The following is a 19,344-nucleotide window of genomic DNA, read 5'->3' as shown; positions in this document are numbered from 1 at the left end:
CAGAGTTCTGCACAGAAAGATTTACTCTGACCCACAGTCAGGCACAGACACATGCACATACTTGCACACACATAGGAACTTGATAATTTATCTCTGCACACCAGCCTAAAACGGCTGCACTTAGTCTCAGACTCACATTTACACAGCTGGGCTTCAAACACACATGAATCAATATTATGTGAGAAGTGTGAAAGGTCAAATAGCATAAAGATGTCTTTCCAAACACTGGACTCAACGCAACTGGTGTTGATACGATTAAAGTTTTAAAATCAGAGCAAAACAAAATAGCAATTTTTTTTTTTTTTTGTTTGCAGCGACTGAATTACTTTTTTGCGCTGCATGGAAAACTCAGATACATATTCAAGCATTGTAATAATATCCCAGTGATCCCTGTGAACACATCCAAGCATTATGAGTTGTTAAAGCAGTGACAGGTGACTGATTGAAGGGTGTGGTAGGGCAGGTTTTCACCTGCAAATTGTCAAAAATAAAGAGAAGCTTCTGGATCTCATTACGTTGAACTGTCGTTCATCTGCTCAAGCATCATGAAAGAACGTTTTCACACTGCAGTCATAAGCCTTGGTTTGTTAAGTAAAAGCCTGTGGCAACAAGTGGCAGTCAGAGCGATCAAAGGTGGGAAGAAATTGGATAGGCTCACTGCCATGTAGGGAGGGAGGATTGTAATGTACCAGTAAAACCAGTGAGATGACTCACTGTAGGGCTACGTCTACCGTGTACCATTAAAGGCACACAGATGTTTACTCAACTAACCCTAAATATGTTCATTATTTTACAATTATACAAGATAATGTGGGATTGAATATTATGCCTTCAGACAGTGTTTCTCAAACGGGGGTACGTGTACCCCTGGGGGTACGCAATGGCACTATATATTTGAGATAGAGCGTGGAAAATGAACAAATAAAATGTCAGTCCTGGTCCCACCCCAGGCATGATACAAATTATAGAAATAAATCTATTCAGGAGCCACTAAATCAGTGTTTTTCAATCTTGGGGTAGGGACCCTATGTGGGGTTGCCTGGAGTTTAAATGGTGTCACCTGAAATTTCTGAAAAATTCAAATAGATTTTTAAATTTTGTAATTATTCTTTTTTTTAAAAAAAAAAAAAAATTAAAACAACACACACTCTTAAACAACTGTATTTCTATACTTTTAATTTGATATCAACATGGGGTCACGATCCAAAAAAGGTTGGGAACCACTGCACTCAAAACTGTTTCTTTCCACTTATTTGCTAAATGAGTCTTTAAAATGTGTGTTATCACTCGTTCATTCCATCATTATGCTCGACAGTTGCTTTTAAATAGTTTTCTAAGCAAAATGTTGTCGTCGGACAAAGATTGTACTTGAGCCAAAAAAGTTACACTGCCTTAAGACATACTTGCAAACCACTAACTATTCTTAAGCTTTTAGGTTATTAGTTTACCTCAAGCTTGTGCCAATGCAGAAATAGGATCCCTTTACTTTCCTTTTGTGTGCCATAGTGGTTGATTCTCAAGCATCTACAGTAATAATTACAGATGTTTGAGCCATGTTTTGTCCAATATTCCTATTTTAACTAATCTAGCTGTGTCTCTATATCCACAGGGCATTATTTACATACGAGGGAGGCACAAACAAGCTTAAGCTCGCCGACTCAGGAGGTAAAATGGACCTTTTTGTTTTGGTTTGGTTTTGAATTTATTGTAAAAGAGGTTAAATCTACATCTTGAGTTGAAGGGAATTTATTTTGTTTGTGCTTAAATTAAATTTTGCAATTTGTGAGTTTGTCAATGTCAATCAAATGTTCTGGCCTCTGGCAGCGGGTGGTGTGGCGGAGCTGGCTGAGAAGTTTCACATCTCCAAGCCTCAGTACGGACTGTGCAACGTGACAAGTGACACCGGAGCTGCGCAGATTGCGATGATCCTGTGGGTGAGTAGCGGTTAGAGTCTTTTAATCAAATTCATATTTAATCATATTGCAAACTTTTGCCATTGGTTAAGTTACATGTTTGTGATAATTATGTAACTCTATACCTAAAGTCAAACAAAACAAAACATTATAGACGAGAAGAGATTTTCCCATGAAGTTATGCGTCAAGCTACCCCCGCGAGCATAAAATCTGTTTTTTTTTAACAACCACCTTGACGTATTATGTGCACCAATTAGAGGGACTAGCCATGCATTATAAATTACTGTACCGCAGTCTTTAATTACTCCAAAAACAAATCGCATTAGATATTAGTTTGTGAACCATATTCATGCACAGACCTGAAAATAGTAGCCGTGTTACCATTACCCTTGGAAATGCGCAAAAATCGAAATGGCACTGGTATAAAAACTGGGAAAGGAAACATCTGAATTTTGAAAAAACACTCAAATATTGCTGAAATGTTTTCACCCTTTCATGAGGAGGAATTTCAGACGTTTTGAAATTGAAATGTGTCGCAAAAGCGCTATGGAAATACTTTTTCCGCAAATACACGTCACAGGATGTGACGTACCTGGTCGCATGACCACTTCTCTGCGAGAAAACATGGCGCGGTACGTGTAGACAGAAGAGGAGACCGGTGTCACGTACTGAGTTTACCTTTGTACTGAGATTATAACCTTAACCTAATCCAATAAACAAATAAAACATGTCCTTTCACTTTGAAAACAAAAATAAACAAAAATGAAAGTTCATTTTTCGGTAATGCGCATATACAATTTCAGTACGATGCGCACTCAGTACATGACGCCGGGACATTTCTTAGCATTAGTCTCGCTGGATGAGGTTTCACGGGAGGTATGAGGCGTCTGCCCAAAACAACCTTCAATAGAAACACGTACAAAGCGCAATTATACTTTGTCGACATTTAGAAATATCACTTTTATTTAGCAAAAATCTGTAATGGAAACCCAGTTATTGATCATAGATGGGCTTAAAGATTGAAACATCATCAGTGTAGTGCTGGACACATACCAGATACAAGTCAGGTTTGTTTAATGATAAAAAAAAAAAATCAATTAAGCGCCGTGTCTTAAGATGCTAATTTTTTCGACTTCACATCTGCATACCTGTTTGTGAACTATAACAAAAACTGACACTGTCATGTGGAAAAGAAAATTGAAAATTTGTTATTTTTGATGGTTTACACATTTGGCATTTTTTTTTTTCATTTTGGGAAGATAAACTTGCAAAACACTGTAAGTTTAGTCAAAAGACTTACTAAAATGTTATTAGTTTGAATACATTTGAACATAATCTTTGCTTTTCTCTTTTATAATGATTTCTATTAGACTATTAGCTGGTACTGTGGCAGTAAAGTCAACCCAAACTGCTACATTCTGTGGTTGCTTTGTGTCAGACTATAGACTACATTTATTTGCATTAGTCTAATTGTTTAAGGTGTTAACTAATGTGAGAAGCTTTTGGTGCAAAAATCATATTATTTGGCAACCTGATCAAATATGATCGAATGTCAGCAGTTCCCTGCAAGCGTTTGGATCTGTGCGATACAATTTTAGAGTTGTATTGTTCTTATTTTAAGTGTTTTTGATCTTGTTTGATTCACATTGGTTAAACATTCGTGCGCCATACTGCATAACCGGAGACTGTTTGACCAGGCATGTTGGCATGTTGCAATCTTGTAAAACCTTTCCGCTTTGATTCTTTACAATAAAATCACTTTTTGGCTGGCAAGGCAAGGCAAGGATGGATTTTTGTTGGGTTGATTTTCTAATGACTCACTTGGCAGGATTGCTAGGTTGTTGTGTGCAAAATATATACCTCAGTGCCGTATTTAAAAATGTAAAGATGTATCATAATCAAATCTATCCAAAGGTATTTTCCTTTATTGGAATATCTCAAATGCTAGTAAAATGTGACCTTTCTCATGCTGGGTTATATACAAACATTTCTAAAAGTGAAGTGTTATCTTAGATAAGACTCTTCACTGTTTAAACATTTGACAGCCTCGTCTAACTAAAGGTCATAAAAGCCTTTAATCTCACGACACATTTTAGGCAAACATGACATTTGGGATATAAGCCGTGATGTAAGACACTATTGTGAACCCTACGGGAAGTTTTCTCTGCACCTTATTTCATGAGATTTGAAGAGGAATTGCATAAGTGTTGTGCAGTAAGTGTGCATCCTGTCTGTGCATCTGCAGGTTGGACAAAACGTGGACGACTACAGAAGGACAGAATGTACCAGCCACCTTCCAGCCATCAAAAACTTCTTTAAGGTGCAGTGCGTCAATACCACTCCAGTTTTGTGTCCTCGTTCATGATGATCATGGTTGAAATTGTTCTTTATTTCTCACTGTGTTGCGTTGTAGAGAGTGGCACTGGTTTGCTTTGAATTGTTTTAGCCTTTCCTGTTTGCATCCCTCTTCCTGTTCTATTCTTGTGTTTTTGTGTTAACGTATCTGCTATAATGCTAACAGGATGACACTGCAATATTTAGAGGTTAAAAATAAGCATTAGCTAGCTAAGTGGGCATTGGGGGAAGAGAAAAATAGATAAATAAATACATGTAAAGTTAATGTTAAATGTTTATTTTCACTTAAACATTGTGACAAATGTTTTCAAATTTAGTGTATGGGTTGTGGTATATGCAATATACTCAAAGTGGATATTACAAATTTTACATGATTTACGGTTAGTGGGGATTTTTTTTTATCAATTGAATAAATTAGGAGAAATTAAGTGTCAAATGTTTAAACTTAAATCTTTCAGAACTTTTTAAGTGCCTGCTAGCCTTCCTTATTATCTTAGCCTCTAATTAAAGTGAAACTGTACCATTAAAGGAGCTCTTTTCAAACTGCTAGCCCTTCGGACTTTACAGTACCTATGAAGTAGCTCACAGCTGTGTTTATTATGAGGTTATTTGCAACTGCACTTTTTGTCAGCATTCCTCCAATTCTTTATTTTGTGTTACAGTCCAAGTAGAAACTATTAAAGTGAGCCATAGGTTTAGTAGTTTCCATATAAGAGCATCACTCGGCCAACTGCAGAAGCATTTCTGGAATGTTTGTTGTTGTTTTTTTTTGCCTTCTGTAAAATTTAAGTCAGACTGACTGACTGCCTTCTGTGTGTGTGTGTGTGTGTGTGTGTGTGTGTGTGTGTGTGTGTACTTTTGTTTATACTTTTGGGTTTCTGTTCATTTTCTTGTGAGACTGAAAGATGAGTGATTTATTGATGCTGAGTTTAGAAAATTGCTTCATATTTTAGGACTTTAGAGTAATTGAGGGTGATACCCTCTGTATGCCTTCACACACTCACTCACATACATACTTATATATATATATATATATATCATTTTTGGATGTCTCACAAAAATGCCAGTATCATGCTGCATCTTTTTCTTTCTTCTTTAACTTGATATTTTCAATTGAAAGCAACTGTTGCTCTAGCTTCTTTTTTTTTAACTCACCAAAGTACAGTAGATATTGTTTTCTCTAGTTGTGTCTGCTGTAAACTCCAATCTTTTGTCTGTTTTGTATCAGAATAATTGAAACTACAGCCATCCATGAGTTTTCACTCTTGAAAACTGTACCGTGTAACGCGACTTTCTTTCAACTTCACTTTGCTGATTTGAATATTTTACACTCGAGGCCACATAATTACCTCAAATCCTCTTACCCTTTAGGGGTGTGAAAAAAATCGATTCCACAATGTGTCGCGATTTTTTGGTTGCCGATTTTTTATTTTTTGTTTATTTCATATTTATTTTTTAATCAATATTTTTCTGTATTTGTGCAATATTTCAGGAGTTACAACGCTTTCAATGTGTTGCAATGGTTACTTGACGCACTTTATTTAATGATGGTAGTGTGTAACACCGTATTTTCTTTTTTTTCAGTGAAAATGCACAAAAACACTAATAATAAATAATAAATAGGATGTTTTGAAGCAAATAGGTTTGACTCAATTTTTCCTCTGAATGATCAATATCTTCTGATGAACATATACAGCAACTTGATTACGTTTAATTTTGATATTAACTAGGTAGAATATCGACACATCGCAATACTGCGATACATCACAATATTGCGATACATCATGATATTGCGATACATCATAATATCGTAATATCATATTGCTACCCAAGTATCGTGATACGTATCGTATAGCAACATCCTTGCCAATACTCACCCCTATTACCCATGTGTGTTTAACTTGTGTGTGTGTGTGTGTTATTCCTGCGATGAACAGAGTGGATATAACCTTCTCCGCCCTGTGCTGATAAGAATATCCGATTTAGGATTTGGTCTTGAAGCTGTTTTTCACTCTTCTTTATCCTCTCCTGTTTCTGTTCATGTCCCAGCTGGCAGTGAGGTGACTTTTTGTCAAGGCGAGTCTTGAGCCGCCATGTCTCAGTGTGTTGGAAACTGAAAAGTGGTTTGGCATCAAGCTATGAAAAGTTGAAATCTGAATAGGCTGCAGATGTTATTATTGCTCTACCTTTCCAGTGAAGTAATAACACAGTCAAACACTGTCAGAAAGAAAAAAAAGTGCTGTGTGTGGGTAAACACTCAACATACTGTAGCAGATATGAGGAAGAGAGCAATGGAAAACTGCATCTTTTTCTTAAGCATGCTGCATTCCCTCAATACTGTACGTAGTTCTCTTTCACAGTTCATTAATAGAAGATACAGTAGATGGAAAGTAAATAGGGAACCTACCAGCCATTGTTGACATGTTTGTTGGTATGAAGAATAAATATTTAGTGAAGCAGTTTGTATATGCAGCCTGATATGTAATAATGACCCAAATTGTTGTAAATAAGAAAAAAAGGTAATAAAACCCGAAATGTAACAACTGGTCAATAATGTTACAAACGGCTGAGCCTGAAATGTAAAAACTTTTCCCATATATATATATATATATATATATATATATATGTATATATGTAAGAAGAAAAAGTTACCAAAAATTAAAGGTCGACCGATATGGTATTTTCAAAGACCAATGCAGATACCGATTACATTTTTTTTTTTTAATTCAGCCGATGGCCGATATCTAAAGCCGATATTTGAGGCCGATATACTTTTTTTTAAAGCACATTGATGATGAAAGACAATTGAAACACTCATATGATATAAATATGTATATATTTTAGAAATGTAATTAAATACACCAATAGAACTCTTAACATGTATTGAACTTTAAATATACCCGTACACAACCAAGTAAAATAAAAAGTACAGGTAAGTAGCAGTAAAGCATGACAAGAATATACAATGTGCATGTAGTCGGTTTAAACTATTTCAAGCTTCTTTCTTAACTTAAATGATCTAGTAATTAAGTTCATAAAATATTTTAAAATATACAAACAAACAGTAACCTGAAAAGTGGTTTGTAAACCTGATATTATTATTACTTTTTTTTTTTTTGTATATTCATATGGATTTTTTTTTTATGTTCTTTCTTTTAATGACTACTCTAAAGTGCTAAATTAAAAAAATAAATAAATAAATAAAAAAAAATTGGCCGATGGCTGATCTTGAAAAATTTCCATATATCGGCCGGCCAAGATCTAACAAAAATGTCAAGGTTCTCCAAAAGGCTTTAATAATATACAGTATATATATGTATATATATATACACACATACGCATATTTACGCATCCTAATTTGTGTGATACTCTTTAGATTGAAGCAATATGTCCTTTTATCCATAAATACATGATTCACTCCTTAATATAATAAAATTATTGCACTATTATGGAAAAAATATTTTGTCTGCCTCATAATGTAATAACGACAGCAAAAAGTTTTTAACGTTTGTTTGGGTTCAGCATTTGTTGTAACATTTTGGGTTTCATTACATCTTTTTTTATTATCACATTTTGGGCTCAGCACTTTTTTTGTTTGATTATTGACTAATTATTACAAACTGGGTTTTATTACTTTTTTTTTTTTAAACAGTTTGGGTATATTTTGGGTCATTGTTACATATTGAGCCCTTATTTATCCCTCACTGATCCAGACTGATGCAAATCGTGTCATTCTCTTCTAAATTCGGCACAACATTATGCACAATTTTAAAGTTCTGAATTTGCACTGGTGTATCACGACTATATTTGAGCTTAGACGCTTAAAATACAGGAATCCCCAATTGGGGTTTGGAGAAAAGATAATCATTACATGCACCATGCAAATGCTGTGAAATTACACACAGCTGTAATGCTGGTTAATGTAAGCTTTGATTAAATGTTTCTGTGTATCGTATTATGCGTTGCACAAGGACAAAGGTGTAACTAATATTAATAGCAGTGATGTAAATGTGAAAATGAATAAATGAACAGATAAGTGAATTTCTCCCTGGTGTGCACCTTAAATTGTGCTCAGTTTCATTGTGCTGGCCCCTGTGAAGGAATAAAACAGATGTATGAATGTTAGATCAGTCCATGCTCAGCCATTGCAGACTGAATTAAATGTTCCATGTTCAATATTTGAAGCTCTGCTGGGAAATTTGACTGCATGCTGTGGTTTATTTCCATGATTCCTTTATTGTTCCTGGCTGCTGGATGAACTGCCTCTCTGCTCTCTGGTCCAACTCTGCGTGCACTTGGCAGCTTCAGCTCAATTGATTAAGATTAAAAGCTTGACTGACGTGCATTATCAAACATACTGTACTCACTGTTGTAGTATCAAAGCCAGTATCGTCAATCAAATCCAAGCTGTGGTTTCCAGTTCCACCAAACCTGGCTGTGTACCAACAAGCCCAGATTACTCCCTATGGAGACACTCAAAGATCAAAATGTTTATTAATAATCTTTTCTGTATCTTCAGGACTAAAACTAAAGCTACTGGAGACTCAGATGTAAATCAGATAAAGACATGGCCTCATAATCAATAAATCAAAGATCATTTTCTGGAAAAAAAAAGATGTAAAAGGTTGAAATTGCTGCTCCAAATTATCTTTTGATCTCCAAAGTAAGTTTTGTGCATTGCATTGTGGGAAGTGTCGTCCAGTCTACAGACGCATTGCATTGTTTTTCCTTCATTCTTACCACAAGACAGGTGGACAGTGATTTGTTTCACATAGTTTTTGCTCCAGTTTGTTCCCAGCATTCCCAGTGATATCACCTCATTCAAGCCCCCCCGAAATGAACATCCACCATTGTTTTGCAAAACACCAGAAATGTGTTGGGAAGTCACTTTGGCAGAGTTTTTTTTAGGGGGCAACACAAGAACTCATGGTAAGAATGAAGTAAAATTACTTCTATGCATTTGTTTATGGAATTGCACATCCAACAATGCAATGCAACAGTTACAACATCAGGGCAGCTGTGGCTGCGATAGTAGCTTACCACCGCTAAGTGTGGAGTGAAAGAATAATGCCTTAGTTCTGTAAAGCTCTTTGAGTGTCTATGATGAAGTGATGTATAAAATCCAGTGCATCATTATTGTTAATAAACTGAGTGTTTGTGGTGGAGATCAAAACAAGCAAACATTGATTAATTATTTGATCTATGATCTTTAATTAATTGATCTATTTTTTTTTTTCTCCAATGATGGTTTTTTTATAACCTGAAAAATCTATTTTTGTATTTAGATTAATGTTAAGGGTGCAAGTAGCCAGAAATATAACTTCTGTAGTTTTGTGTCCTAACGTTAATATTTTTCTATTTTCGAGGTAATGGGCAGGTTTTTTAGAAAATCGTGGAAATGTTCTAAATTCACAAAAGGCTGCAGAAATATATAGTTAAAATTTAATTTAAATTTCAGAAACAATACAATTTTTACCATGTATTTCTATCGGCTGCACCACCATGAATGTTAATAAGCATTAATAAAGTTTTTTGTATTATTGTTTTTTCTATATTTCCATAAACACTAGCCAGGGTTTGGGTAAATTATATTTTTTAGTTACAATTACGTTTTCAATTACCCATGTTCAATTACAATTACATTATGATTACAGTGACCAGCATTTTTCCAATTACAATTAAATTACAATTATTTTTGTATTCTCAGAACGTTAATCACAATTACATTCTCAACTAAAGTTCAATTATATTTAATCACAATTGCTGAGCCTGAAATAAATAATGTAATGAAAGTTAACCTTCCTCTTGTGTTAGCTTTCTGTTAGCATCTTTTATGATAATGGGTTCAAAATCAGCTGTAAAATACACTAAAAATAAATATCTATCATCTAATTTCTTTACTAACTATTGATTACCTTGTTAGGCTTCCTAATCAATGAAAATATAGGTTTTTAATATTTTTGGTGAGTGTGTCTGAGCATTTTTTGTGTCAGTATGCCTCGATTTATATATTTTTTATATTGGATAATTGTTAACATATGTGTAGAACTGTACATAGAACCGTAACATGGTTCCCCCGTTTTGCGTTAAATTATAATTGACAATTTTTTTTCAGAATTTCCATGGTAATTAAAATGACAAAGTAAATGATCCAATTCATCTACGGTCACGACAGCAACATATTCTTTAAATTACAATTACAATTATAATTACACCATAATTGTAATTAATTACCAACTACGTGATTACAATTGTAATTCACCCCAACTTTGACTACAGCCTTTGTCTACACTCCTGGTGTCTCTCCTCTCTCTCCCTTTCTGCACTAACCATCCAAAACAAAGCATTCGTTGTCTTAACATTGAAACCTTTTGCTGTTCTTGTGCCTCAAACAATCTTTATAATTGACATAGTTTCCCAACAGTTTGGCTCCAACATTGCGTAAGACCAAAACCACCAGAGTGAGAAAGAGAAGAAACAACAAGCGCACAGGTCACAGGAGTACGTTGAACACATTTTGTCTTCTTCTCTGTTTTATTTAGGAGGCGCACGTGTTTATCGGTGCAGATAAAGCTGAAGATGTCACAGAGGAGAAGGTGAAAGCTGAGCTCAGCCAGGTTTTATCCCACAATCCTACACAGTGGGTGAGAAGGAGCTCAAGGTCTGCAGACAAAGAGGAACTAGTGGTAAGTCCCACCGTGCAATAACTCAACTGGCCACAAGATGGAGACAAATAGCTTTTTTTTTGTGTGTATAAAGGGAAACGTTTAAAGAAATCTCATCTTTTCTTACTGATTTTAAGCCAAAAGTTTAAATTATTAAGTAAGTTAAAAAAAAAAAAAAAACACCTATGAATGTAGATTTGTGTCTTTATTATTCAATAAAAAGAACAATTTAAAAAAATAACTTAAAAAAACTTCAATCAAAAATAAATATTTCAATTAAAGAAAAAAAAAGTGTTCAAATGCAAAAAAAAACATCTGAGACCCAATTAACTTTTTTTTTTTCCTAAATTGAATTTTTTTTTATTGATTTTTTTTTTTTTTTTTTTTGGAATTTTTTTGATAGAAATGTTTTATTTTTTGGTTGAATAATAAGATTTACTTGAACCAAAAATGAATATTCTTAATCAAAGAAAAAAAGTGTTCAAATGCAAAACACTTTTTTTTTTTTTTTTGTCATCTTTTTTGTATTTTGGCCATATACATTTGTGTCTTTATTATTCAACCAAAAAATGTAAAAAAAAAAATCAATTAAAGAAAAAAAGTTTCAAATGCAAAAAATATTTGAGACCCATTTAATAGCATTTGAACATTTTCTTAATTGATTTTTTTTTTTTTTTTCTTGATAAAAATGTTTTATTTTTTGGTTGGATAATAAAGACACAAATGTACTACCCATAATATGGCCCAAATACAAACAAAATGACTTCAATAAATAATAAAAATTGCATTGACAGTGTTGTTTGATCCTCAGGGCACAAACTACAGAAAAACGAACGCAGCGATGGAGATGAGACGAATAAATCGAGACTCTTTCTGGGCCCGAGCAGAAGTAAGTGAATTAAAAAAACAAATATCCCTCTTCATTGAAACTATTTAATGTGCAACACAGTCAAAACAGTCTTCCTTTTCTTAGCGTGAAGAAGAAGAGCGGAAAGAGGAGGAGAGGAGACGAGCAAGTGAGGAGAGACGGCGTCTTGAAAAGGAGAGAGTTTTAAAAGAAAAGCAGGAGACGGATGAGAGAGACAGGAAGATGAATGAGAAGCTGCAGCTGATCGAGGAGCAAAGGTCACAACAAGATTGTTGATTGTATTGGTTAAACTTTGTTGTGATCTGCAAAATAGCTTTAAAATACTAGAAAGAAAATCACTTATTGTTCAGGATAATCACTGGACACCTCTATGAGGTTACGCTACGAAGTGGGATGACCTCTTATCGCGCTAACTTATGGGATTTAATCAGTGTGTGCTGGACTATAAAGCTCGCTAACGTTTTACAGAGTTAAATCACCATGGTAACTTAGGCTGAATGACTAGCCTGGTCGGGAGAAGGTTTTGTTCTGGCTAGGATCTTAGAGAGTGATAAAGTCCCGCCTCCTGACCTCCTTTGTGGATCTGATCTGACAGTTGACAGGAGAGAGAATATTTAGACATTTTTGCAATCCTATCATTTTACTGCAGCAACAGTGTTGTTTTTGATCTGAATTATGGATTTTAATTCTTCATATTTTTAAAGAATTATAAATAAATAGTTAAAAAATTGTTATTTATTTTTTATGTGAATGGAAGTTGATTATGATATGATGCTGAATAAAGATGTTTTACCAATAGTTGCTCTTTAAGGTTTATATTTATGTTTGCAAATTCAGTTAATTAAAAATGACATGTATCCATGTTTCTACTTTGCAGAAGAAAACAGGCTGAACAGGAGGAAGAGCTCCGTAAAAGTGAGAAACAGAGATGGGTGGGTACATTTCTTTTACTTGATTTAAATCAATTATTCTATTAATTATTACTCATTAAAATCAAGTTTTTGTTGCTTTACTTTTAATTTGATAAGTTGGGAATTCTTTTTTCCAAGTGTGACCTTTTTGTTATTAAGTGTGTGTGTGTTTGTGTCTCACTTTTCTAACATTTACAGTGTTGTTACCTTTTTAAAATAATTTCTTTTAACGAGCAACGAAAATGTCTATGTGGATATTGAGATGTGTGTTTTTTTTTTTTGTTTTTTGTTTTGTTTTTTGACAGGAGCAGCAACAGAGAGAGCACGAGGATGATAAGAGGGCTCGTCTAAGTAGAAGCGAATCTATTGAGAAAGCAGCAGTAAGGCTTTCTTTTATTATTATTATTATTATAGAATTAAGACATATTTCTTTTGAGAGATCCAAATAACTTTAAAGAATATAATTAGAATTTCATTTAACATAATTTTTAGATGTCTTTTCATATTTTACCTGAAGTTTATGATCTAGAGTTATCCTAATGGGAGTTCATATGTTTTTAAAGGCTTTTTTTTTTTTCTTCTACCAAGGTAACAAAATGGTAAATTTGGATTAAATGCATTGATAATATCAAAAAAGCTGTTTGGATTTTAGTAATCTGATATTGTTTATCCTCTGAACTGATTATTAGATTAGATTAGATTATGTTTTATTTTATCCTACAGTGGGGAAATTCACATGCTACAGCAGCCATAGACACAAAGAGCACGCAAACAAGAAAGCTAAATACAAATAGAGAAAGGAAAAATTAAGGGGGGAAAAATTAATAAATAAAATATAATAAAATAAAAATTAAAAATGATAAAATAAAATAAATATTGTAATTCCTTGTCTATTATTTGAACAACTTCATGTGTAGGAAGCAGCAGTTTTGGTATCTCAGCGCTCCATCAACCCCCGTGAGTTTTTCAGGCAGCTGTCGGCATCATCACAGAGTCCTACGAGCCCCGGGTCCTCTCGCACTGGTGAGATATCTAAAACAACTGTCCTGATAAACGTGTGTGCAGAAAGTCCTGGAACTATTTGAGTTTCTTCTCATAGGATTTATTTCTGTTAAAAAAAAAACGTAATTTCCTCTTTTTGTTCAGGCAAACCCTTCCGCAGATACCAGCGTAGTTTGACTGACACGGCCTTCATCTTCTCCAAAGCTGAACGAGACGCTACGTCCCCTCCTCACACCCCCCCTCTTGTCTCTCCCTTCTCCCGGGCTCCTCCGTCACCCTTCCACCGTGCCACGTCTCCACCCACGAGCCCAGATTTCCGCGCTGTTGCGTCCCCACAAAAGCCCTCCTTGTCACCCCCTACATCACCCCCTACCACCCCACCAGCTCTGGCTCTGCCCAGCATTCCTCACACCGATGCAGAGCCTAGAGCTGCATCGCCTCCAGAACCCTCTGCACCTCCAGCTTCCCCGACGCTTGTGGTTTCCGTGTCTCCAATTGCTTTGATAAACAGTTCCTCCCAGTCACATTCCCAGTCCTCACCGTCGCACATCCAAACTCAATTTGAAGTCAATCATCATGCGTTTGATCCAATGTGTTATTTCCCTCTGGATTCTCCGTCTAAGTCAGGTAAGAAGACAATGAAGCAACAAATGGCATTTTTCTCTTTACTTCACTTGTATATAACAGTGGTTCCCAAACAGGGGTACGTGTAACAGGAGCACATTGCAGAGGGGACTCGGAAAGATGTAAAAAATAATTTAGAAATAATAAGGAAATGTTCTTAGTTTCTTTTTAGGCCATTTTATGGACAAATTCACCACAAACTAACAGTATTATTGCTCAATAAAATACTATATTATCTTGTAATTGATTGAAACAGGATTATTTTATATTGTAGAGGTCATTTTAGCACACTTCTGACAATAGGAGACAACAATCAGCTACAATTTACAAAGGAGAATGTACTTACTATCAAAGTAATCACATAAAAGTTGTAGTTTAACTATATTCCAGTTTAAATTAGGGTGAAGGGAGCTTATGATATGAAGAGGGGGTACACATGATTTGACAAAAATGCAAAGGGGGTACACGGGACCAAAAAAGATTGGGAACCACTAGTATAAAACAAATATTACTCCATGAATCACATTATTTACACTGTGATAAATGTTCTCGTCATATCCCAGATAATCACAATCGTACTGAGCTGGTCTCAGACATTAGCTACAAAGTCCAGGCTGTGCTGGTGGAGGAAGATGAGGAGGAGGATGATGATGATGATGATGAGGAAGATAAGTCTGAAACCCAACCAGAGGTTTGTCCAGAACCTGAGGAGCTCATTGAGCACAAGGAGGAGGAAGAAGAAGAGGAGCAGCAGGAGGAAGACAAGTTGGAGAAAATGGAGCCTGCGGAGATGGTCCAGGTGACGAAGGATGTTGGTGAGGGCAGTGACCAATCAGAGGGAAGCCCGCCTCCGCCTGAGTCAGCAAAGCTTTCAGATAAAGAAGAAGAAGAAGAAGAAGAAGAAGAAGAGCCAGCAGTTAAGGGTAGCTTACATGTCTCATATCCTGGCATTTATGGTTATACACACACACAATAACCTATTGTTTGTTTTAGTGTTGGATGCTGAACCAGTTTGTCAAGATATCAAGTGTGAAACTATCGTCCTGTCAACCAATGGGTTGATCAATGGAGAAAACACAGAGGAGCAGAACGGAACAGGTCTGAGCTCAGATTTAAAGGTTTAAACACAGGAACGCGGAGTAACTGTGGTAAATAAATAATAATAATGAATACACGTCACGTCACATGTGGGCTTTTCACAGTGCGATCCCTGAGTCCATCCGACACTGAATCAGGCACTGGAGAACCCACAGTGTATAACAATCTACACGGTTCTGCAGAGGAAGAGGACTTTACAGATCAGCAGAGCTCAGAAAATGGACAAAAGGTGCTTTATTAACTAACTCGTATATAGTACCATCATGGATATTTTCTAGAGGCCACAAAAATATCCAGTTTATATTTTTTTACAAGTTTGAAAACACATTTTGCATTAATGAGTCCACATTACAAAGCATGTATGAGACTTTATTACTGGTAAAAAAAAGTATTAACAATGTCAATAAGTGTTCCTCTTTACTTTTTTTAACCTTTTTAAAAATAAGCCTCCTGTGGACAGGTGTTGTAAATTAGCACATGTGCTAACACACGCAAAACAATACATCTGGGTAACTAATGCATTTTTGATGTCCATATCAAATAAAGGGAAGAATAATAAGGCCCTATTACAAAATAAACATTAATGATGCTTTTTTAAGTAAATAATAAAAAAAAAACATTAATAAGACTTATTACTAATAATAAGCAGTAAGAAGGCCTTTTTAATAGTAATAAGCATTAATACGACCTTATTGATAGTAATAAACATTAATAAGACTTTCTTAATGTTAATAAGCATCAATATAAGGGCTTAGCAATAGTAATAAGCATTAATAAGGTGGTATTACTGGTGTTTGTAAGTCTTATTACTTATTGCTTAATGCTAGTAATAAAGTCTTGTTAATGCTTATTACCAGTAACACTGACTAATAAAGCTTTATTAATGCTTATTACTAATAATGAAGCTTTAATATAGCTTATTACTAGTAATACAACCTTATTAATACGTATTATTAGTAAGAAAGCCTTATAATTGCTTATCCATGTTATTTATTACTAGTAATACGGAACAAAAAGCATTTATTGTTAATAAGCATTAATAAGGCCTTATTCATTTGTACACCTGAGAGTATATCTTTATGGTTGCAGCCATAAAGGCATATGGCTGCAATTAAGTGGATATGTTAGTAAGTAATATATCTATATATTCATTCATTCTTTGTTGCTGTTCAATATATATATATATATATATATATATATATATATATATATATGTATTTTCAAAATAAATATTCTCATAAGTGTTAAAGCATCTGTTTTTCCATACAAGTTGCTGGCACGTGTCCTTTTAAATGAAAAGAAAAACATTGTGAAATGTTTCATAAAATATATTTTCTAAGCCTTGTTTTTATGTCACCTACAGGAAGTTCATGTGTTCAGGGTTTTTCACTTACTTTTTTCTTCCCACCAAAGGTTTCAGCTGAGCGACAGCTGTGCGTTCGGGCTCTGTACGACTACCAAGCAGGTAAAAAAAACTGCCACTTAAAGGATAATGGCCACACGTGCACATAAAGTGCCTCCATTCACCATAATTACTCAGTGATTATTAGGTCCTCAGCATGTTGTCTTGTGATTTCTCCACAGAGGACGAATCTGAGATCTCCTTTGAACCAGGTGACATCATCAAGGATGTGGAAACCGTGGACAAAGCCTGGTGGAAGGGGTGGAGCAAAGATGGCCATCAGGGATTATTCCCTGCAAATTATGTGGAGACCATATAGACACACACACGCACACACACACGCACGCACACACACACACACGCACACACACAACCCTCCCCTGTTTTAAGTCATGTATTTACCTTAATCCTCCCCCTCAGGCGTTGTACTTTCTGTTTTTTTGGCAAGAAGTAAAAAAGAAAAAGTGACGCCCTCTTTTGTAGCGCGCATACAAAGAAATGTGACTCTATAAACAAAAAATATTCTCACAACTACCGATATGTAAAATTACCCCAAGCTCATTTTCTTTCCATAAACCAAGCAAAGATCTTTACTGGAACAAAAATAACTTTCTTTTAGAAACATAGTAAAACAGTTGGTGGGACAAATGCTCACATATTTGCTCATTTTTTAAGAGGCACAAACAAATTTGTATAGTATATATTCAACTTTTTTTTTATCCTGACATATAACAAGCATTCCATTATTCTCACCATTTATTTTGTAGCACTGTGTTTGTTACTGCTCAGTATAATTACCTTTACCCACCACCTGAGCAGAGACAAAAGAAATGATGAAAAACAGAGGACATATTGATGTGTATAACACTTTTTTGACTTTTGTTTTTGGATGGGGTTTTGTGTGTCTGTGTGTGTGTTTGTGTGTGTGTGTGCGTGTGTCTCTCTCTGTGTGTGTGTCTCTGTGTGTGTGCGCGTGTGTTTTAAATTTGTGACTTATTCCATGCATTTCATTTTGTGCATTTCTCTTAATAGGTTTTAACCAGACGATTCATCATGTCAAAACAGAAATACATCTTCAGCTTTGTTAGAATCGTTTTTTTTTTTTGTATATAAGAATGTATAAAAACTATCAAAGACACTTTCTTTCTTTCTCTCTCTTTCTTTTTTTTTTTTTTTAAGTTTTATTTTTTGCTTTTTTAATGCAGATGAATTTGCTGCAAACTCACAAATGACCAATTAAAACAGCTTAAAAATGTGGTTTGTGCTTTATTCTTCAATTTTTTTTCCAGCAAAAACTTCTGACCGGTCACTACTATCGTATATTGGGTGCAAAGCTTTTTTTTTTTTTTTTTTTTTTAAGCCATTTCAAAGCATGAGGATCAATCATAAAGCCACCATGCCCAACTTGTCAAGTTCCTGTTTTTGTTATTTTATATATTATAAAACGAAAAGTTGTCTTTTGGTCAGTTGAAGGTCGTACATACATTTTCAGGAAAATAAGTATCATTAATATAATAATCCTAGATTAGTGCTTATAAAGAGCTTAAATTAAATATTAGTTTTACTTAATTGAATATACTCTACTTGTGTGTAATTTTTAGTTAACGCAGGGTAATTGAATATATTCTACATGAAAAAATATAAGGTCAATAAATATACTTTACATTAAAAAAGTTGTGTTAATTTAACACATAGAAAGTTTGTCGAACAATCATTGTTAGTGAATATAACATTAATATGTGCAACTGATGTACATGTTTTTTTTTTTTGTTTTTTTTTTAATGTAAATTCAACAGACTTGTTTTTCAGTGCGTTTAAATCTCTCAACCCATTTTAAATACCAAAATTAGTCACCAACTACCAGAGCTCAATTCAATTCAATTTTATTTACACAGTGCTAATGACAACAATAAGTAATCTCTAAGCTTTAGTCTTGGCAGTTAGTGCAGCAGTCTTTACGCAGTTAAAAAGAAGAAAACTTTTTTTTTAATTGTCATACTTTGCTTCACTCATACTGAGATATCTGCATTGAGGCAAAAAAAAAAAAAAAAGCCTAAAACTTGTAGTACTAAATTTTCACCTATAGGTGGAGACATTACCTTTTCTAGTTTAACATTTTTAAAACCAACTACTTCCTCAAGACAAAAGGCAAAATATTTTGACAGGCAGGCAGAGAGGAGCCTCATTGTTACACATAATTTTTTAAAGCGGGATATCCTGACATTTCCAAAGCTAAAAATTGCTAATGCTTCTCCTCTTTAAACAGGATTTTACCACCTGTGTAAAAAGAGATTGATTCAATTTGACATTAATATTTTTTAACCACACACCTTGAGTATTTATAGGGTGAGTAGGGCGGCCAGGTTACGCTCCTGGAGTGCCAGTGCAATAACAGCGTTTGGCAGAAGCACCTCTGTTTGGAAATTAGTTGACATGAGTCTCAGCCAGTTTAGAATGATGTTCTTTGACAGACTGACTGGATCAATCCAGGAGATTATTCTGGTG

At 34.7% G+C, this 19,344-nt stretch overlaps 1 protein-coding gene across 1 annotated transcript in view; it reads left to right on the top strand.

Annotated features, from left to right (window-relative positions):
• LOC114470320 (drebrin-like protein A) overlaps window positions 1-18,094 on the top strand; it is a 34,150-nt gene extending 16,056 nt beyond the window's left edge. The window contains exons 2-16 of the mRNA XM_028458459.1: window positions 1,610-1,665; window positions 1,825-1,934; window positions 4,160-4,234; window positions 10,812-10,955; window positions 11,746-11,823; window positions 11,908-12,059; window positions 12,680-12,734; window positions 13,019-13,093; window positions 13,631-13,736; window positions 13,860-14,342; window positions 14,903-15,262; window positions 15,333-15,437; window positions 15,542-15,666; window positions 16,851-16,902; window positions 17,022-18,094. Coding sequence (XP_028314260.1) covers window positions 1,610-1,665; window positions 1,825-1,934; window positions 4,160-4,234; window positions 10,812-10,955; window positions 11,746-11,823; window positions 11,908-12,059; window positions 12,680-12,734; window positions 13,019-13,093; window positions 13,631-13,736; window positions 13,860-14,342; window positions 14,903-15,262; window positions 15,333-15,437; window positions 15,542-15,666; window positions 16,851-16,902; window positions 17,022-17,158 — 2,113 coding nt within the window. The 3' untranslated portion in view covers window positions 17,159-18,094. The remainder of the gene's footprint in view (window positions 1-1,609; window positions 1,666-1,824; window positions 1,935-4,159; window positions 4,235-10,811; window positions 10,956-11,745; window positions 11,824-11,907; window positions 12,060-12,679; window positions 12,735-13,018; window positions 13,094-13,630; window positions 13,737-13,859; window positions 14,343-14,902; window positions 15,263-15,332; window positions 15,438-15,541; window positions 15,667-16,850; window positions 16,903-17,021) is intronic.
• The last annotated feature ends 1,250 nt before the right edge of the window (window positions 18,095-19,344 follow it).

The sequence above is a fragment of the Gouania willdenowi genome, chromosome 9 (assembly GCF_900634775.1).
Source record: "Gouania willdenowi chromosome 9, fGouWil2.1, whole genome shotgun sequence".
Taxonomy (NCBI): Eukaryota; Metazoa; Chordata; class Actinopteri; order Blenniiformes; family Gobiesocidae; genus Gouania; species Gouania willdenowi.
The sequence above is the reverse complement of the archived record's forward strand: the minus strand, read 5'-3'. Positions and strand labels throughout refer to the sequence as shown.